Source organism: Diprion similis, chromosome 4 (genome assembly GCF_021155765.1).
Source record: "Diprion similis isolate iyDipSimi1 chromosome 4, iyDipSimi1.1, whole genome shotgun sequence".
NCBI classification, from domain to species: Eukaryota; Metazoa; Arthropoda; class Insecta; order Hymenoptera; family Diprionidae; genus Diprion; species Diprion similis.
The window spans coordinates 6,518,052-6,537,533 of NC_060108.1; the positions used below are offsets into that span (position 1 = coordinate 6,518,052).

Consider the following 19,482-nt stretch of genomic DNA (forward strand, 5'->3'; position numbering starts at 1 on the left):
ACAAGATTCTATACACACGAGTAAATCTATATAATCTTTTTCTTTTTTTGATACTGCGCATGTCACAATACATAATTCTAAACGAATTAACGTTGGTAGCCATTTTCTTGGAAAATCAGCGATAATTGTTCAAAGGGTTTGCATTATATTGTTTATCGAGCTGTTGCTTGGGTCCATATTTCTCATTTGAATTCAAGAGTTTCCTTATACGCGTGACTTTCCTTATCAGGTTGCAATGAGTAATTCTGTTATATAAATCGTTCGGCATTATGAGTGAAAGGACCAGTTTGTTTCTGTGCTTTTGAGCTATGTAAATAATATCATTTTAACCGACGAAATTCACATTTCTTTAACCGTATGTATTAGTGATAAATTCTTCAAGTTTATCAAACTAGAGCTGCCCTTTTCTATCTTGCCGATTATGATAATGATAAACTATGGCAATCAGGCAAATAGATAAGGTTACGAATAGATTTAATTAATCGAAACACAAGAAAAATCGTGCAAATTTTACAAAAATAAACACAAGTCAAGAACTTATAAAGTGAATCATATCAAAATTTATAGGTTCTATTCCCGTTTTTTTTTTATAAGTTTAAACCGTTCAAAATAGTGTCTTTAGTTTCCTCCTAACATCTCAATTTTATTATATCCCTGCTATCGCGAATATAATTTCTAGTTTCCTCCCAGAATTTTAATTTTATTTCATCCCTGCTGAAACGAATTTGATATGATCTTCAAATTTCCATCTTCTGAAATTCCAATTGCTGTGTTGTGATTTTTCCAAGACTCTAATTTAGGTTACGGACTCTAGGCGAGCTCCGCTCCTTCCTACGTCAGTCAGTCGGACGCTGTGCCACGGTTCTGCTGAAGATTCTTGCTGACGACCTTCTATTTATACTCAAAAATGCAACGGGTTTTATGTGCTGCTGCTTGCTGTAGCGTGAATCCTTCTTCGAGAGCCTTACGTATGTGCCTGCCCGCTGACCGTCTTATCCATCCTTCTTATTCCTCGGATGTCTCGGTCTCCGTTGTCCGGCAATACTCGGTTATCTTCGGTCACCGTCGCCGTTCGCGCCGTCGCCCATCGTTGTTCTCGCTATTGACCGTCGCGGTCGCTGGTCGATCAATATTGGCTCAGCTGTCGGTGTTGCTGATGCCGACAGCTGATCGTTACATTATATACTGTGTAGCGATTACATGAATGTGAACTACTGAATTTTTATTGTAAAATACTATTCTTTTCACAACACTTAAGACCGATCCGATGGTGGGTCCACTATCATTACTATTTTTTTTCGATTTTTGGAAAATTTGATATTTTTTTCTTAACTATAAATCATTATAAATGGCAATTTTTTTCACTACGAACTCCTTTTTTACTCGCTTTGAATTAATTTTAATACTTTTTAATTGTTAATAGGTCTTTAAAATCAATAAGTAAACGTATAGTCTATTTGAAAACAATTATAACTAACGTTATCATTTATTTTCGTGTTTTTTTCAAAATTGTTAAGAAATTATACTATCAATGCTATTTTTTGTTGCAAAGTACTTTTTTGAATTTAAATAATAGTATCTTTATGAATTTCCATTCAATTATTCCAAGAAGCAACGGAAATATATTATGTTGAATTTTTCTTGACCGATGTAGGAAATATGAAGGTTATGAAATCTTGGGTGTTTCGGTCATTTTCCGTACGAAAATTTTCATTAATTTTATTTTTAGACATTTCGGTTGTGCATGGCCGGCCATCATCAGTACTATAGAGATTAGAACAAAAACAAAAAACAAAAATTCAAAGACCAATAATGTCTACTACTCAATAACTATTACCAACCGCCGGTTGTGGGAAATTTTCCACGCGGCGGCGGTTACATTTTAGGTTAGAGAGGTTAGATACCCACATTAACCAATTAAACTTTATAAATTTTAACAATCAGAATCTAACAATAAATTATATCACAAAAGAAGTTGAAAATACCAAGTAACATTTCTGAATAAGATTAATATCAATCAATTGCATAATAGTCATTTTACTTACAAAATTGGACTTCTATTTGCGCTTCGGGATGTTAGGTGAAGGCACAAAGGCGGAGAAGTGAACATCGATAAAATCCGGTCTAGATCAATTATCTGACTCCAGATCAGAGATCGAGAAGGCCGCAAATTCAAATGGCTATTTTGCAAATTAGAGTTATTTTCCCATTTTGAACAATATACATTATAGCAAGGGTGCATAAAGGTTACTTAGGTGTTCGATGTCTGTGCGTTTATTGCAAGTTGTGTTTTCTGCTATATCGATCATTTCTTTAATAAGTCTATGGTGGTAATTAGATTCATGGGCTAGGATTTTTGGATTATCAAAGTCAAAACTATGACCTAGCGTAAGGCTGTGATCTGCGAGAGCCGATTTGTTAAAATCCTTATATATAATGCTATATTTATGTTCTTTTATGCGATTGATTAGGTGTTGTGATGTTTGACCAATATACATGCATTAAAACAATCCTTGCAATCGATCTTATAGATCACGTCTGATTGGTATAGAAAAGAATCCCTGTCTTTTCAATTCGTGAAAACTTTTGAACATGTGTTGGTGATTCTAAAGACTACTTTTATTTGATATTTATGAAGAAAATTTTGATTCTGTTCAGATAGACCTTGTATGTACGGAATCACTGTTAGGTTTTTATAGTTATCTGGAGTCTGATGTTGTTTCTCTATCCAGTTTTCATTGTTATACAATTTATTTATTCTTTGTGATTTGATGTCATTAATCAATGCTTCAGGATAACCATTTTCCAATAATGTGTCCTTAAGGTGCATATAAAGACCCGTTGTACACCTCGAAAACGCGGGGATGCAAAACTCCTATACCGCTTAAGCGATCAGAATGAAACTTAGGCAGTTAATGCCTTATTTTGGCAAAAAGTGGAGCGTCTTTTTACTTTTTCAAAATTTTGAAAAAAAATTTACAGATTAGTTACCACCCACAGAAATTGGCCAAATTTTCACAGTTACACTGAATTGATCGAACTATCCGGTATGATGTCACTCGGCGGTGATAAAACACACATTTTGAGCCCAGTCCCATGAGATTTGATGGTGAGTTGACGAAATGGCAGCTAATCTGGTTTTCGATTGCAAAGAACACCGAAATCTCCTTTTGGCGACATTTGTTACCGAACTTTCATGCATGCCGGTAATTTCTCACCGAAATTACACGCATACATTACCGGCATGCCCGTAATATCGCTAACAAATGTCGCCAAAATGAGATTTCGGTGTACTTCGTAATCGAAAACCAGATCAGCTGCCATTTCGTCATTTCACCATCAAATCTCATGGGACTGGGCTCAAAATGTTTGTATCATCACCGCCGAGTGGCATCATACCGGATAGGTCGATCCATTCAGTGCAACTGTGAAAATTTGGCCAATTTTTGTAAGTGGTAACCAATCTGTAAAATTTTTTTCAAAATTTCGAAAAAGTAAAAAGACGCTCCACTTTTTGCCAAAATAAGGCATTAACTGCCCAAGTTTCACTCTGATCGCTTGAGCGGTAAAGGAGTTTCGCATCCCCGCGTTTTCGAGGTGTACAATGGGTCTTTATATGCACCTTAATGAGATTTAAATTTTTGTTTTAAACCCCTATCTATTAGACCTGTTACAACACATTTTTCATGTGTCATAGGATGGTGTGAATTATAGTGTAGGTATCTATTAGACCAGGTTTGTTTTTTATACCAATTGATGTTGATCGTTTTTATTACGTTTATAATTTTGACATCTAGGAAACTGATCAAGTTATTGTTTTCTAATTCATAGGTAAATTGTAAGTTTGGATGAAATTGATTGAAGCGTAATAAAATATCGTTGACATTGTTACTATGTACACCAGTGATAATATCATCGACGTATCTATTATAGAACGGCAGTGTATAGTTTAAATTAGGAATAATGGTGTTTTTCTAATTTTTCCATCACTAAATTGGCTATTGCTGGGCTAATAGCAGCACCCATTGCTACACCTTCAATTTGCCGATAAAACACTCCTTTGTGTTATATATTTCTGGCTGAAGAGTATTCTAGTTCGTAAAATAATCATTTATGTAAGATTTCTAACCAAACTTGAAATTTTCAGGGTTGCTTGAGGATATAGTGAAGTATAATCCGTAAAAATTTCAGAGCACTCCGAGTTGATGGAAAAAAATTATGGCTATTCAAAAACAACGTTTTTTTCAAAAATCGACCTACTTTGTGTGGCAACATCTCAATGAAATGGAAGCGATCAAGCAAAAATAGGGCAGATATCAACAGAATATACCTTAACGAAAAATACAAGCCGTCAACCATCTTTCGATTTTCAAAAATGTAGATTCGATAGCCTCTGAAAAATTGGGAAAATTTTGTTAAAATAGCAGTCCAGTTGGAAGCTCCCAGTTAACCCGGATATGTGTTTGAACTGACTATTTTTCTCTTGGAAATATAAGGTTGACAGAGAAGGATGCGATTTCGGTTCAAAATTTATACGACGTTGTGACGATATTACCCAATTTGAATAGTGCGCGCCATAATCTGAACTTGACTCTTGTGACGCAATGTATAGAATTGACTTATTACGTCATGACCACCTAGAATCAGGTGTGAGGTGGAAGTGAAGAACGAGTCGAGCCTAGCAAAAAATTTTGCTTTGCAATTATCTTGTAATAACGCTTGGGAAAGCTATGCTTCGAAACGCTTGTAAATTAAAACACAACTGTCAAGAGTTTTCCAAGGCAGATACCAAGTGTAAAGAAAGTGTATTATCAATGGTTTAGAAAGTGTCATACCAAAGTATATGAAAGGTTTTTTCCAATTGTTAAGAAAGGGTTGTGCCAAGGTGTTCACGCGTCCGCGGCACAATTATTGGAATCGCGTCTCGCACGACGTGAACTCCTACAATTCTAATTAAAGGATTGTAGGTACTTCTGGATAAGATATTGATTGACTCGGAGTATAATATTTATATTTAAATATATTTAAGTACGAATCAATATGGTGAGAAGTTTACAGTTGTAGTTAGAAAATTGGTTAGAAGTTAGTTGGTTGAATGAGTTTCGTTTGTTTTCGATAGTTTAATAACGAGAATATAAGTTAGATATTCCCGGAGCCAATGATCTTGAGTTCAGTTTCGGGGCGATGGTACTAGTGTGTACCACCGTGAGGATCGTTTTAGACTGAGGTTTTAGTTTCGAAATATTTCTGAGGTAGATGATAATAGGAGTGGGAGTTTTGGTTTAAGGGTAGGAGACGGAAGTCAGAAAAATTCTTGGTCCTGATTTCTGATTGGTAGGAATATAACAAATTTTCGGATTGGTTGAGAAAATGAAAAGGAATGGCGTAGAAAGTGGGGAGAGGACCAGGTAAGAGTGTAAAAGTTAAACAATAGGCGACCGTGTCGCAGCCGCGTTGTCCAGGCTGGTTCCCGTACACATCTGTTGACCAACTGAGTGTCGTAAAAAATGGGAAAAACCCATGTGGGTGAAATTCGTGCTATGATTTGACTCGCCAAAAAGGTATTTATTACTTGATTTGAAGGTCCCGAATAAGTATATTGTTTGCCAGATGTGGGATAGTTACAGCTGCCGGACAGCGCGGCACGGACTGACCTGGCTGAGGCCATATACCGGGTTCGGCATGTCCGTACTTAATCTAATGACTCTACAGCATTTTTGCTATGAAATGTATACGTCGCAACACAAGGCATACGAAAGGTTTTACCGATGATTTAGAAAGGGTTGTACCAAGGCACATGGAGCTTTTTCAAATAGTTAAGAAAGGGTTGTACCAAGGTATACGAAAGGCTTTCACCAATAGTTTTAAACGGGTTGTAAAAAAAGCAAAATTATCGAAATTTGATTACAACTTTTTTTCTTTAACCCGTTTTACTTAAATTTTTCGAACTCAAACATTATTTTATCGTGACAAAATACATGTAAATAAAAGACGTGTAGTCGAGAAATACCAATAAATTCACGCAGTCGACTGATATTGTAAAATGTAACTGGTAGAATCACCATGTGCATGAAATCTCATGACGTGGATGTCGAGATTTGGAACCATCGACAACTGAATCAATATTCATCGGAACCATCATATTGCCGATAACATCAGGATAACTAATCTACGGAGCTGCTAGTAAATTTGAAACCGAAAGATGAGTTCATTCTAATATATCTTAACTTCTGCAAAGCCTAATAATGTCAAAAAATATAATTTGTCCCTCGCCACGTTTTTTCATAAACACTGAACTTGAATAGACGTGATAGACTTCTGTAAATTCCCGGCGTATTTTAACGTGGTTATGATTATGTGATGAATGAATGTTTCATTATAGAATTTTGACTGTACCGAAGCTCAATGACCAAATATCGAAACGTTAATGTATAAAAACGATATAATTTTTGACTGCATACTTGTGATACATTTTGCCTATTGTATGAATTGATCGTCAGATTTATTATGCCGATTTTTTTATTCATCAAACCAATTCTTGAGGTTAATATTGTGAAGAAAAATTGTTAAATGTCAGTGGGGTTTAACTCCGCGTACCCTTCGGAGGAGGCGACCGGGAGGGAGTCGGCCCACAAGCCACCGGCAAGTCAGTCAGCAACAAGAACACCTCTCGTAGATCACGCGTGTAAAGCAAAGAGTCACGAGTCCGGTTTAGTGAGTGTAAGACAGTGTGCCGGCTACAGGGATTGAATCCGGGATTGTACCCCGAAAGGATATTACAAATTAAAGGTAATAAACTTCGAAATACGTTTATCATCTTGTGCAAGGTTTAATTATCCTAAATTGTGTCTCCTTCACACTTCCTTGAGATTGCCTCGGCATCCTTGCTCGGTAGCCGTGCTCTAGTCTCGACTGCACGACCCTCGGGGCCACCGACTGCGGCTAGCTTGCGGCGCTCAAGATTGAAGAGGTAAGGCGAGGAAATATTCGTGCCGGCGAGCCTTGGATCGCCGGCGCACGAGAAATTGGCCCGTTTGTGCTCCTGCACGATTTCGTTTAATTGCCTTCCGGTGCCGGGTAGGGTCATTTTATTTTTCGTCACAATGAATAAACTTTCATTCATATTTTTGTGTGTATATTGCCGCTTATTTAATTTCTATCCCAGACTCAACATTCATTAATTCAGTCTCTGCATTTACCTACATTTATGTCTGATATCTTATATGTGTCAATACATGAATAATTAAAACATTCACCTTCGAAAAAGATGAGAAAAACGTCTTGAGGTGCTTCAAGTGCTATGAGAGGTACAAATTATTCTTATACAAACAACAAATAGGACAAACCATTGACCAATTTGTGACAGAAATTTAAAAAAAAGAGCTAGTAAGTGCAAGCTGGGGACGTTACAAGATAGGCTGTCGAAATCCGTAGGAGTTTGCTGAATAAACTGTAAATAAATAAATGAGAAAAACTGAAACCAGATGACAAACTAACTCTAGACGAGGCGATTGTACCGTGTTCAATCATCGAGACGTCAAGGAACACAGCGAAGCTATGGAACCAAACGCGATAGCGCAAGTCGAAGCGATCCGCTGGAGAGCACAGAGAAACATAATCCGTAGACAGGGAAATACATCCTGTGGAAACAACAAAAAAGCCAGCAGTCACTCATCACAAACAACGAGTCAAGACTTTAAGACGATAATCTCCTGTTCAAGATGTGGCAGAAGCCACCGATTAAATAAATGTCCAGCGTATGGCAAGGTATATAGTTGTTGTGAAGGTTCAAATCATTCCGAGATAGTCTGTTACAAAAACAAGAATAGAAATAAAAATAAAGATAAAGTCTATGCAATCGTCGAAGAAGCCGAAGGAAACACAATAGATTCAACAACAAAGAGTGTCGATAATTCAGAGTACCTATTTGTAGGTAAACAAAGCTGAATGGCTATCAAGCTTCGTAATAAACGGGGGAAAAGTTTAATTTGAAATTGATATCGGTGCGATGGTAAACGTAATGCCCCTTGAGACATACCAAAAAATAAATTCAAATGAGGAGTTAGAACAAACCTTTGTGAAACTGAAGTCATATACAGGTCGTAACCTTGACGTTGTTGGGAAATGCAAACTACGTTGTGATAAAAACAATGGACATCACCAGATAGAATTTTATGTAGTAAACTCAAAAACGCATGTCGAAGTGGAAAAAAAGGATTGGACAAAATTGATAAACGATAACAGAGAATTGATCTCAGAAATAGGTTGCATTGAAAAACCGCATTACATAGAGTTTAAAAAAGACCCACTACCAGTGATACATCCAACGAGAAGAATTCCTTTGCCGATGCTTAATTCGATGAAAAAGAGCATCAACGAGCTAGTTAAATTGAAAATTATTGAAAAAGTGAAAGGTAGCTCAGATTGGGTCAGCCTGCTAGTAGTAGTTAAAAAAACTTATTGCCAGTTAAGAATATGCTTAGATAAAAAATGTAATAGATGAAAGACAAAAAATGAAACCAACATACTATAATAAGAAGGGAGTAAAAGAACTAGCACTGATACCAAGCAACGCCAGAATATAGGTATGCAGAAGTGAAACCACAAGCGAACTGGTTGCTGGGGAAAACATTAGAAATGGCAAGAGCTAGAACAAAGTTCAACTAGATAATGGGTCAGTCTTAGTTCGTAATAAAAGATTCATTAAGCCCGTGACAAAAGTAAATCTATCTTCCAAACAAATTAAAAAACAGGAAAATGATGAAGAGATAGAACATAGTGTTGAAATGTTCATTGATGTAAAGCATGTAGATGACGATGTGAGAGAAGAAACAGGAATAACAGAGACGAATGATGACGATGCGAGAGAAGAAATAGAGATAACAGAAACTGATGAAAATGCTATCGATAGACCAATAAAGACTGCTTAGGGTCGTATCATAAAGATACCTCAGAGACTGGGTCTACATCAAAATATTACTAGTATTGCATTAATTGTTATGTTTGTATTACTATGTCATTACTTCTGAGATCTGACGTAACTGAGATTTAAGACCGTCCTGTCGGTGAAAAATTACCGAGAAAATTCAGGACTCTGGTATTCCATCCAAGAAGGTATATTAAAAATGCATAATTACATTTGATGGAAATTTATGATACTGTTACAAAGGGTAAAATCACCCGTTTTACCCCCCTTTCCAATGATCTAGTAGCCGGCATATGACGCAATAAAACTAAGCCCTCGTATGTCAAAAAGTGAAGACGGTTGCTGTGCCAACCGGTATTATTGTAAAAACAGATCTGTTTCAGACTTTGAGCTGATAACACGTTCGTTACTCCAAATACATTTTTCTCCAAGCATATTTTTCATTTAGCGCTTTTTAATTGCTCGCCTGACTAAGCTTCTTACCCTCGTTTTCACTCGTTACACATAAAGTGTAACAATACTTATCGAGAACTCCGTGGTCTATGAAGAGTACAAAATAAAATTCCATGGGATCTCTGGGAATTCATCAGACTCGAAAAAACTCTTAGAATTCTGCAGTATCTTGTACGATTCAAAAAAATGGAAACACTGATGTACACCAAACTTCAAAGCCAAAATCCTTTGAAAGTTAACAACTTAGTACAATTTTGATATCTTCCTTTAACAACTTTTCTATGAATTTTATATTATATGAGTGCCTCTTGATTCTGACAGAAATGACATTATTGTCGTTTTCGTAGTGAAAACTTCGTACACTATGATACTCTAGTGTAATGCCAATCAAGGTTCAATTATTCTTTTAATTTTCCAAAGTCGCTCATGTGCGGATATTTCAGATAGATAGTTAAAGCATGTAGAGTTTGCTTATCTCATTCCAAAATCGGAGAAATCAACTATAATTTGCTTATTATGTCAATAATGAATATTATTATTATTTGATTGTTTTACAATTGTTGCACTAGTACTCACCGGTCAGAATTTCTTTTCGCAAGTTTGGGAATATCTTCAGATCCACTATGCTGGTGACAACACCTTCTAGGGTTCCAAACTGGGAATCAATACCTAGGGTAAAGAGCATCAGGAAGAACAACACGGACCAAAACTGAGCTCCAGGAAACTGGTTTATTGCTTCGGTAAAAATGATGAACGCCAATCCGGTTCCTGATGCAGACTGTTAGCGAGATCCAAACAACAATTATGACAAAAGCTATCTACTGATCTCTATGAGTTGAATTTATCAACCTATTTTTGTTTAAATGCGTTATTGTTAGTGTATACGCACATTGTCTAACTCCTTCTCTAAATCACACACAGGTAATTCGGGCATTCTTATGTTGTCAAGAGATCCGTGTCCGCTCGGAACGTTAATAAATGCTCCCGATGGTGGGATATTGTTGACGTCAACTTGGTTTCCAAACATACCGACCAGAGTTGCGTTTCTGTCAACTAAGCATTGTTCGTAGACCATGGTGGCTTTGAAACCTAAGAAATCACATTCCGTTCATTATTCAATAAAACAAAATGGGTATATCTTCTGATCAACATATAATCTTCTGAATATTGTCAGTGCAAGTTTAATACGATATATTAACAAGCGACGACAAGAATCAATTAATGGTATTCAAATTGAATGATAACAAGATTACAAACTCTAAACTTCTGTGCAAATCGTAGTACTATTACCATCTTCAAAATGGAAAATCCATAAAAAAAATTTATTCCGGTCTTCATCAAACTATTTGGAAGTTATTGATTCTGAAGACAGAGGACTCCGTTCAACGTTTCCAAATTTACCTATAATTGAGAAGACTACGATGCCAGCAAACATGGAGGTAAAGCAGTTCGTGAGGCTGACCGTTATGGCATCACGATAACAGTTGTTGTTCACTGGGTTGTATGACGAAAAAGCGATGAGTCCACCGAACGCCAAACCCAAGGAAAAAAATATTTGGGTCCCCGCCTCCAGCCAGACAACCGGGTCAGTGAGCGTCCACCACTGAAGGTAAGTAAGTTGAGCAAAAGTGATTCGAAATACAGTTTCATCTATTTTGCTTACCTTGGGCGTGAAAAGATGACGCAACCCATCTGACATTCCTGGTAGCGTTACTCCACGAAAGAAGAATATTATCAGGACGATGTAGGGGAAAGTCGCTGTTACATAGACTACCTAAAGATGAGAAAATCAGGATCTCAACATACTTGCAGTGTCAAGAGGAGATTTTTTCAAAAGAGATACATCAGTTTTTAGAAGCTTCAACAGTAATAATCATGATATAATTATTCAGTCTGAAAATCAACAGTATGTATTGTGCTGTTCTATATTGATGAGAACTCTTGATTACTCTCGAGCCGCGACCAGGCAGAGATGAATATCCATACAGATTCAATGCTTTACCATATTACGTGTCGACCGCCCAGCCGGCTAGTCGAGCAATCAACAACACAGCTGACCGCACCGGCACACACTGGGCCGAATCCTAAAAAGCTGGCCAAATCTCAAAAAGTGTATGAATCAACCTGAAAATCATTAACCGTGGGTTCTTGGGGTCGCTGATTACGAATCTGTATCAGATTCACAAAATTCCAAGATAGCGGGGCAATACCGCGCATGCGCGCAAAAAAATCATACTCTAACTTAGTAAATATCAGGTGTTTTCGAAATTGAGTAAGTTGAAATATTTCGCAGCTAGGAAGAAAAAGAATATACTTCGGTGCTCTTCTATTCGTACACCTCATGCACGCCTCGACAATTTAAATTTCGTCAGAGTATGAATAGAAGAGCACTGACGTATATTTTTTTTTCGTTCTAGTTGCGAAATATTTCACTCACTCAATCTCGAAAACACCTATGAAATGAAACTGAAAAAGAGCGTTACTTTCTTTTTACATTCTACTTTCATCCGTGATTGAGAGAAACAGAAAAATAGCGTTGTTTTACTCTTTCCTAGAGTGTGCACTTTGTATACCTACAAGTGTAGCTCGGCTATACATTAAAGAGAAAGAAGAGCGTTATTCTCCTTCAACCTTTCATCCATGTACGTAGCGTCATAGTTACCGCGAATCTACTAATGACTGTACAATCGTATGTACGCGTCGCATGCATGGTGTAGGTAGACTCGTTACATGTAGACTATAGGAATCAAACGCGCTCGTAAATATAAAATACAGCTCTGAATTCTTACACACGCCTAGCATCGCTGGCCATCAGGCCACAAGCCTATCATTATTACAGATCTCTTGCTGCTTCTTCCTATTTTCCCCTTCCCCTCTCTTTGATACTTTCTTTTATTCTTTATCTACGTTATTGCCTCCTGTACCACTAATTTCGACTCACTATGCGAGTATTTTCATACTTATAGTCGCCATTTTGGATCTGCCATTTCGAAAAATTCCACTTCTAATGACGGATTTTTATTCAGCGCCTTCAAAAACCTCTGCGTATCAAATTTCAGGCCTTTTCTCAAGTTTATAAAAAATTTTCTTCAACTTTCATTACATAGCAAAACACACTTTTTTGTGGTAATCTTGAAAAAAAGCTTGAAATTTCAGTTATTGCAACTTTTTGCAGCTGGAATTTGTTTCATTTCATACCAGACACTTTCATCTATAATCTTCAGAAGGTTGGTGCATGGAACTCTGTGGAACTTTTCACTTTTCGAACAAAGAAGTTGGATTTTCATGATTTTTGAAGTCCAAAAATTAAATGCAATGACTGCTCTCTTATAATACAGTGGCTCCATGAAAAATATTTAAACAAATTTTCTTATCATCTAGTCGCCTTTAGAAGTAGAACCCATGCTGTTACACTCAAATCGAACGTATTGTTGTTATTGTAGAGCAGTGTGTGCTGCCCTAGCGAAGCAGACTTTCCGGCCGGTACTGCGGAGCGTATACGAGCTATGGTACTCTAAGAAGAGACGGAACATATATTTCAGAGGTCCCTGTGGCCAACTCAATGGTAAAAAATCCAAAACGGACAACATTTTTTTTACTTTTGGCCAGCTTTTTGGGATTTGGATCCACTGTGGATGATAAAAAGAGGTTGTATTTATCATCAATCGTAGCTGGAATACGTATTGCGAATTCCACTTGGATAAGTTTGAGGTTTGTAATGTTGTATATTCCATCAATATCCAGTTCGAACATCTTCTTCATCGGCTGGCTTTCCAAACTGCTGACGTTGATTTTCCAAGATTCATTGCGCTCGGTGCGTTTCTTTTCCACAAAGTTGAAACAGATCGCGGCAAGAAGATGAAGAGAACAGACTGTCTATTGAATAAGCTAACATTTCGTCCTATGCATCCCCACCAAAATTTTTCACGAAGCAAGTCTCAACATGCATTTCGTGGGAATTTTTTTTCTAACCCCCACACTATAAATTGATTCACTTACAAAGACTCCTATCGAGTTTATTCTCGGTCTCACCTCTATGCCAACATTCCCTTTTTTTATGACATTCCTACATTTCAGACTGATGCCACCGTTTGTCGGTACCATCTCAAAGGCTGTGGATTTTACCGGAAATTTTCCATTTTTACAAACCGACTATTATACACCAACTGATTTATTTCCATTATACCACCACCACCCAATAAAAATGTAACTATCATGCGGTAGACATTGGAAAAAAAGACCTGAATAATTGACGCTGATAAAATAGGACAACGACTAATTCATAAAGGTGGCACCACCTATGGTCACACTTCCGTCGGTATAATGTCTATTCGTTCGACAGCAATAAGTTTTATCATTAATCGTATCCAACAACAAAAAATCTCATAGTTAGACTCCTCATCGGTGAAAACTGATGGTGAATATGAACAATGGATGAAAATTCTACGTGTCAGAAAGCAAAATATCTCATAATCGAACTTCCCATCGTAAAAATTGACGGTCAATACAGGTAATTTGTTACCCTACGCAGGAAACATACCAACTGCTCCGGAGTTCTAGTAAAAAAATTGAAAATTTTTACTTGAATTACTTTTCATTGTTACAATTGTATATGGTAGTTTCACCGCAACTTAATATATGAATGTTAACTGAAGTATCGAACTTTTGTTTCTCGCTGTTGTATTACAACAAATTTGAATAATCTCATTTATTTTTCGCAAAAAAATGAATCATGGGAACCGTTAAAACCAGATACAACCCAAATCCACGAACATCAATCAATATTGCTACCAACTGACCTTGCCAGACGAAGCGATTCCCTTGATCATACACATGTAGACAAGAATCCAGGCAACTACAAGTGCCAGGGCTATTTTCCAGTTGAAAACTTCTGGCGAATTTATATCTTCCGATATCATCAGCGTTGTACGGTACCAAAAATACTGCGTTGGCCCACTCACCTGAACAACATAGGAATTCATATCGCATAGGCGTACATAGTTTTTAATGTGATGACAATAAGCTAGTGATATGTTCATACTGATGTTTTAAGACTCTCCTCTTGACTATTTGCTCATACTTTAGCAAGGTTACTTGATTCAAATACTGAGACCTCTAAAACAGTTTAGAAAGACGTTTGGTCTGACAAAGGCTTGCAAAATGTTATTGTATTGTAGAAACACTTGTTTAAGAGGGAGGAATTGATGTTTCTGGATTACGAAAATTGATTTTATTCTTTAGAACATGATATTGCAAGCTTTTAAAATACATGTTATGAATTTTAACTTTCAAGTCGTAGAACTACCACAACTATAAGACATAAGCCAACCCAGCGCATAGGTGTAGGGTAGGTTAGGGTGATATTAGCATGCTGGAGATTTTGGCACTCTTAGTGAATCATATTCTGTATGGAGCGAAAATAGGTGACATTGCCTCAGACTTTGTTGTTACCAGATATTTGTTGTGTTCCTAGGCCGCCACATCTATCAAAAGCGTAAAAAGGCCAAGAAACATGAGTGTGCATTTGTTTGCTGAAAAATTGGATGACTAGCTATATTGTACTTCATTTATCAGTGCTGCCTATTGCTCACCTATAGAAATACGAATGCGTCATGCTGCTGACCACCTGCCGATTTTACTCCAGTAGGAACTATTTTACGATTTTACTCCTTTACTCAGGGACAAATCTGACATCATGCGACCCTAGCTTCAATTTTGTGCTTCTTAAAAAAGCACGTAATATATTTGTGGTACCTAATAACTTCGTAGCATAAACGTATTAGAATAGGTCCGTATAAAATTGATTCTATATCGCCAGTACATAAGTATTCTATAGGGTGTACAGTATATTGTATGTATATCTGCTATCGCAGTGGCCACAGCCCCGCAACGCTCTTTTCAGGTGCTTGATAGCTACTGGCCTATCTTTTCTGCCGGTCTGTCCCTCTCGCTCTTCGCGGATCGTCCACCGCGCGTCATCCCCCCTACACCGTCACTGGGCCCCACATCCCTCCATTTTTCTGTAGCTTCAGTGGCTTGATCTTCGCCGGGGACTTAAATGACAACGCAGCTGATTTTTGGGTAACCTGACACGTGAGTTGTTGGGCATCATCGGTGTTGATGACGGGTTCTCGACTTGCTCCGACGAGGAACCCGTTGGGCTAGTGAGCATAGCGAAGAAGTTCGTTTCGGAGTTACTCTTGACCAGACCGATATTGTGTCTGAATGTTCTTCCTTCCTCCTCAACTATTTTTGTATACGCTACTTAATCTGGATGTTACTTTGTGATGGAAAATCACATTTTGGACTAAGCCTTTATCTCCCATTTCAATTCCAATTTGCTTCGCGTTTCTTGCTTCACCCTCTGTTTCGGTCCCTTTTTGTTTATTGATAAGGTCTCAATCGTGCACTTTCTCATTGTTCTGTTTGTTTACTATATCGGCTGGTGAAGTTTTGTTTCGTATGTTCGGACTAAATAACAGTTCCCGTAGTGCCGCGAGGAGTCACATTATATATTAATGTGAAATTTTGTACCTCGCGTTTGTAGTCTTTACTATTGACATGACTAATTTGTAGTTGTTTTTGTTAAGGAAAATAACTGTTAGTCGCATTTCTATCTGTAAATGCAGAGTCTATGTCTGTTCAATAGAGCCAAGCTTGGTTCGGGTACCTTCGGCTGTTCTCGTGAGCCACCGAAGTATGTTCGCTTAGGGAAGCGTCCCTCAGTCGTATACAGTTATCTCAAATAAGAACCACGCTCTGCTACACAGTCGCTAATGTTATAAAATAAATACGTTTTTACCAGATCTAACTGACTACATGTGTTACTCTATCCCGTCCACAATCCTGCTACAACAGTTTTAAAATGGATTTGTTCATGTTTTCCACTTTACCATTTGCCTGCGACCAGTAGTGCGGCGTTTGGATGAGTACAATATTATATTCCTTGCAAAACCGTTCGAATTCGCCACTTATGAATCGTCGACCGTTATCAGTCTGGATGGATTTGGGGATGCCCGATCGACAGAACATTTCCCTTAGGTGCTGGATAAGACCATAAAATTTGTGGACTTTATTTAATTTCTTGATATGTGAAGCAATAATTAATTAAGACCAGTACTTCTTCTTGATTCGGTAATGGTCCCATTAAATCCATAGCTAGGCACCACCACGATCCTTCCGGAAATTTATGTCGCATGATTGGTGTCGTTTTGTTTGGTTGTGAAACTAGCAGACAATCTCGACAATTTTTTACGAAAATTTCCGCATCGCTATCGATTTAGGGCCACCAAACTTTAGCTCTTAGTCTACGTTTCGTTACTGTCTCTCCCAGGTGACGTTCGTGCGCTAGTTGCAAAGCTTGCACTCTTAACTGTTCCGGTATTACGATTCTCCTGTTGCGTAGGAGTAGCGGCCCCAGTGTGGTTAGTTTCCCTCGAAAAGGAAAATATTTACTTTTGTCGTCGTGGTCCCATTTGTCGTTATTAATTTTGATCACCGCAGCTGATAGCTCCTGATCTAGCCTACTTTCCGTGAAAATTTCCGAGATACGTATTCCTCTTGGTCGTGCTCGTTCTATCATTGCAATTACGTGTAGTTCGCTATCCCTGTCGAATGATTTGATTTTGTCTAGTCTGCATAGTCTTGAAAGTGAATCAGCAATGTTATTGTTTCCGGCTGGTGGATAACCTTGAATTTGTACGACTGGAGCCTGAGGACCAACCGCTTAATTCTTACGGGTGACCTGGATGTAGGTTTGAAGATAGGCTCTAATGGCTTATGGTTTGTTTCTAGTTCGAACTCTAATCCTGCCAGGTCAAAATGAAATCGTTCGACCCTCCATACCGATGCTAAGCTTTCTTTTTCTGTCTTTAAATATCTCCCTTCCACGTCGGATAAGCTTTTGTTTGCGAAACAGATGACTCTCGGTCTCGAATCCCTATCGAACTAGAAAAGGACAGCCCCTAGCGCCACGGGTTTCGTGTTCGCCATCGATCTCGTCCGTTTTCTCACATGCAAATATGATAGTGTTGGTAATTTGGCTAGTGCTTCTTTTAGTTTGTAGAAATTCTTCTGGTATTCTGTGTTCCAGGTGAATTTTACGTCCGTTTTTATTGAGTGCTTCAGTCGGTCTGTTGTATCCGCTAAGTCATGAATGAATTTCTTCAAGTATGTTACCAGTCCTAGGAAACTCCGTACATCCTCTTTGGTAGCAGGCACTCGAGCAGTCCTTATTATGTGAACTTTCTTGTGGTCTGCTTCAATCTCGTTGTGTGATAACTTGTGCCCCAGAAACTGTAAGTGCTGGACTTTTGTTACACGGTTTTCCTTGTTAAACTCTACCCTGTTTTCTTAGAGTATTTGTAACACTTCATATAGACATTGATCGTGTTTCTCCTCTGTGCTCCAACATATAATTATGTCGTCCAGATAATTGAGGTAATTTTGGCATGGACGCTTTGACGTATTTGCTCTTCTAACATCTACACAAATCCTAATATCTCCATTGCCTTTGAAAATCGTTTTAGTAGGATTCCGGAAAGTAAAAAGAATGCATGATCTGCATGAGTTTCGTAGGAAGCTCCGTTGCCCGTGCCCTTGCAGACGGCGCCATCATGACTCCCCTCCACATGCACGCGCATGCCCGTCAGCATCTCATACTTAATTCGCTTAGCGCGGGCTTCAAAAGGTAAAGCAAGAAAAATGACTACTATTGGGGAGACCCAGTTACTGGCTTCATTTATTTTTTTGTTAATCTCGTTACACAATGCTTCGTTGAGATCTTCTGAATTATTGGTTTCTCTGCTGAGATGGGTATACGCTGCAGTGGTTGCTGGACCGGTCTCGCCGAAGGATCTATTGTCAGTTTTACCTTGCTGTCCTTAATCTTCGCAAAGACAGGCATCATTTGTACTTTATTTAGTGCCTCGCCCAATTTTAAGACTCATAACCATTTTGCCGTATCTTTGCCCAGTAAAGCAGCCTGGTCTTTGTAAGCTAATAAAAATATAATTTCGAATATTAATTGGTTGACTTGAAAAATTAACGACGGAGCCAGGGATCGAACCTGGTATCTAGAGATGCTTTACCGGAGACTTACTCCACTAGACCACCTAGCCGCCCTGACCCCAGTGTCATCAATTTCTCTCATTAACCTGTGTATTCGAAAATGTTTGTTTTCGTGTGCCGTATTTTTGTAGAAATGTGAATTTTTTTCGTAAGCTAATAACCGCTTAGAAACTGTGTTCTATTGCCAATGGAGAAACCCAATCATAGGGCTTCAAGATGCTGTGACATCCGAATGAACGTTCCACATTCCAACTCCGTTGTGACTTAATACATCCCAGTCCTTGCCGCATCGGAATAGTAACTGTTACCCCCCCCCAATATTTGGCTTAGTGCTGAACTTGTCTTCTCTGTGTTCATAATTTTTTAACTGATTCTCAATTTGTTCGTGTATTTGGCATAATTCAATTGTTTCAGCCGCCATTTCGTCATTTCACCATCAAATCGCATGGGACTGGCCTCAAAATGTGTGTTTCATCATCATATAAGTGGCATCATACGGGAGATTTCGATCCATTCAGTGCAACTGTGAAAATTTGGCTAATTTCTGTGGGTGGTAAGCAATCTGTAGAATTTTTTTCTAAATTTTGATAGAGTAAAAAGACGCCCCACTTTTTGCTAAACTAAGGCATTGACTGCCCAAGTTTAACCCTGATCGCCTGAGCGGTATAAAAGTTTTACATACCCGCGTTTTCGAGGTGCAGATGCGTTTTTATAAGCACCTTAATCTATGAGCTCTTCTGCCTCTGTGTGAATTTTAAACGACCGAAGCTTTTCTCCCAAGCTCCCATCAGTAAGGATTTCTTGATATTTTCGCACATGAATGGTCTGATTGCTGGATCTGTCATGTTAACGAGCTGTGGTCTAAGCTTTTTTTTTACTCTGAGCTTTTTTTCAGCTCTTGTGGAATTTAGTCCCACCACTGTATCTCCAGTACATAAGTATTTCACAAGGTTTGTCGTATGTTGTATGTATATCCGCTATTGCAGCTACCACAGCCCCGCACCGCTCTCTTCAGGCGCTCTCTTGGCTACTGG

The 19,482-nt window shown here is 38.1% G+C and overlaps 1 protein-coding gene across 1 annotated transcript in view; it reads right to left on the reverse strand.

The window, feature by feature from the left end:
- The window catches only part of LOC124405597 (sodium-dependent neutral amino acid transporter B(0)AT3), a 191,468-nt gene that overhangs the window by 117,413 nt on the left and 54,573 nt on the right, over positions 1-19,482 (reverse strand). Inside the window, exons 6-10 of the mRNA XM_046880625.1 lie at positions 14,179-14,340; positions 11,043-11,153; positions 10,781-10,982; positions 10,269-10,468; positions 9,956-10,157 (exon numbers count right to left, since the gene is read on the reverse strand). Coding sequence (XP_046736581.1) covers positions 9,956-10,157; positions 10,269-10,468; positions 10,781-10,982; positions 11,043-11,153; positions 14,179-14,340 — 877 coding nt within the window. The remainder of the gene's footprint in view (positions 1-9,955; positions 10,158-10,268; positions 10,469-10,780; positions 10,983-11,042; positions 11,154-14,178; positions 14,341-19,482) is intronic.